The 1,915-nt window shown below is 35.4% G+C and overlaps 1 protein-coding gene across 1 annotated transcript in view; it reads right to left on the bottom strand.

Annotated features, from left to right (window-relative positions):
• Positions 1-1,915, bottom strand: part of LOC103731018 (centrosomal protein of 162 kDa) — a gene marked incomplete at its 3' end in the record, with an annotated part of 42,866 nt that overhangs the window by 12,361 nt on the left and 28,590 nt on the right. The window contains 2 exon segments of the mRNA XM_029561724.1: positions 101-182; positions 733-921. Of these exon segments, the coding sequence (XP_029417584.1) occupies positions 101-182; positions 733-921 (271 nt within the window).

The raw sequence follows: 1,915 nt of genomic DNA, 5'->3' as shown, positions 1-1,915 counted from the left end.
ACATGCAGGCAATACATTTATACACATAAAATAGGACAAAATAAGAAGCTAGCAAGCAAAACTCAGCTAATAACCTGCACAAAACATTCCCCAAACCTACCTGATAGGTAGTAACTCAAAGGCCCTGACCCCACAGGAATCTATTCTGATAGGATTCATCAGCTCCTCTACTGTAGGCAGATCTATGTGGGGAAAAAAATTAAATTAGAAACCAAACATGCGACCTAAATTGCTTAATTTACACATGCCAGGTAAATCACATTTTTCTCAAATTGATATAGTTAACAAAATGACATGTGCAAATAAATGAAATCTGTATCACAAACTTACACCAGGAACCTTTTCTTTAACCTTATCAAATATATCTCAAACATCTATACCCACATCTCACACACATTTGCTATATATGTTGTTGATCTCAAAATATTTTCTATTAAAACAATTAATATACAAAGTACATTATGTCAAGTTTGGTGCTTAATTAATTTGGTCAAAGCATATCAGAAGAAAAACTGTAATTTTATTCTGCATTCATTCAGCTCTTATTTTACTATTAGTCCAAAGATTCCTGGGTTTCATTTGAACAAGTCTTTTAAGTTATGAGGAAGCTATTACCACAGCAAACTGTATATAAAATATACTACAAAGGACAGTATTTAAAGAAGGCATCAAATAGTTGAAAAATTCTATCTATCCCCCAGCCACCCATTTGATGAAACCGTCAACCTTTACCAGATTCAGTGGTAGAGATGTTTTTTGAAGACTCTTCATTTTCTTGAATATGATCTTGTACTGAGCACTTGCTATTTTCTGTGTTAGTCTCAATTCTCGTTTCCTCGGTATCTCCCAGAGAATGAGCTACATGACAATAAGCCTGATGCAGGGCTTCGATGTCACCATTGCTTTGTCCATAAGAAACACCTGCTGAAATAAATGACTTCTAGGTATCACTGGGTGATACACACATAGAAAATAAAACATTAATGTCATCTGTTAGTCTCCTAGGAATGACTAAAGTCCAGTCAAATAGAAACCTGGGTAGTTATTAGTATGAAGTCAGAGCAAGTTGGGGCAGGTCCTAATTCTAACCTCACAAGTCACTGCCCTTACACCCCATTTTCCTTAACCAATCTTGCTGCATTGGGTAAAGCTATTCTTTTATCCCCTAAACTGATAACTCTTTTAAGGAACCTCTGTCTTTTCCTTTAACAGCTGACAAATACATTTTAGGAAAAACAATTCAGAGAAACTACTAAGACTGACCTCATTGTTACACTATTTTCTCAATCATTTTGTAATTTTCATTTCTATCAGTGGATTCTCAAAATTAAGGAATATGCCATAGAAGGAACAAAACATAAATATGATAACCAGTCTCCTCTTTTGACACCCATAGTTAATGTTTAGAAAATGTTACATATAACCTCATATTCTTCTATACACACCACAAAATACAGTGTACAACTCTTTTTTAAAAAATATTTTAAAATATATTTTATTTATTATCTTTATTTTATATGTATGAGTGTATTGCCTGCATGTATGTGAGCGCACCTGTGCCATGTAATGCCGTGGAGGTCAGAAGAGGGCTTTGGATTCCTCTGGAACTGGACGGTTCGTAGCCGCCATGTGGGTGCTGGGAATCGAACTCGGGTCCTCTGCAAGAGCAGTCAGTGCTCTTAACTGCTGAGTCATCTCTCTAGCTGTCACTTTTATCTAAGATAAAATTATGTACCATGCTCTGTTTCAAGCCTTTGGACATCAACAAGGAATTTTGAAGTGATTAGAACAGTGTCACCTCTCCCTTTTGAGATCCCTAAAGCAGTAAGTTGATATTTAAACTATTTATAAATCAACAGTGACTGAGAGGACAATGTGCTATGTATTTCTTGTGACACCAAACACATCAGATATT

This window comes from Nannospalax galili, unplaced genomic scaffold (assembly GCF_000622305.1).
Source record: "Nannospalax galili isolate Female #2095 unplaced genomic scaffold, S.galili_v1.0 scaffold814, whole genome shotgun sequence".
NCBI classification, from domain to species: Eukaryota; Metazoa; Chordata; class Mammalia; order Rodentia; family Spalacidae; genus Nannospalax; species Nannospalax galili.
Note: the sequence above shows the minus strand (reverse complement) of the source record. Positions and strands in the feature narration are given on the sequence as shown.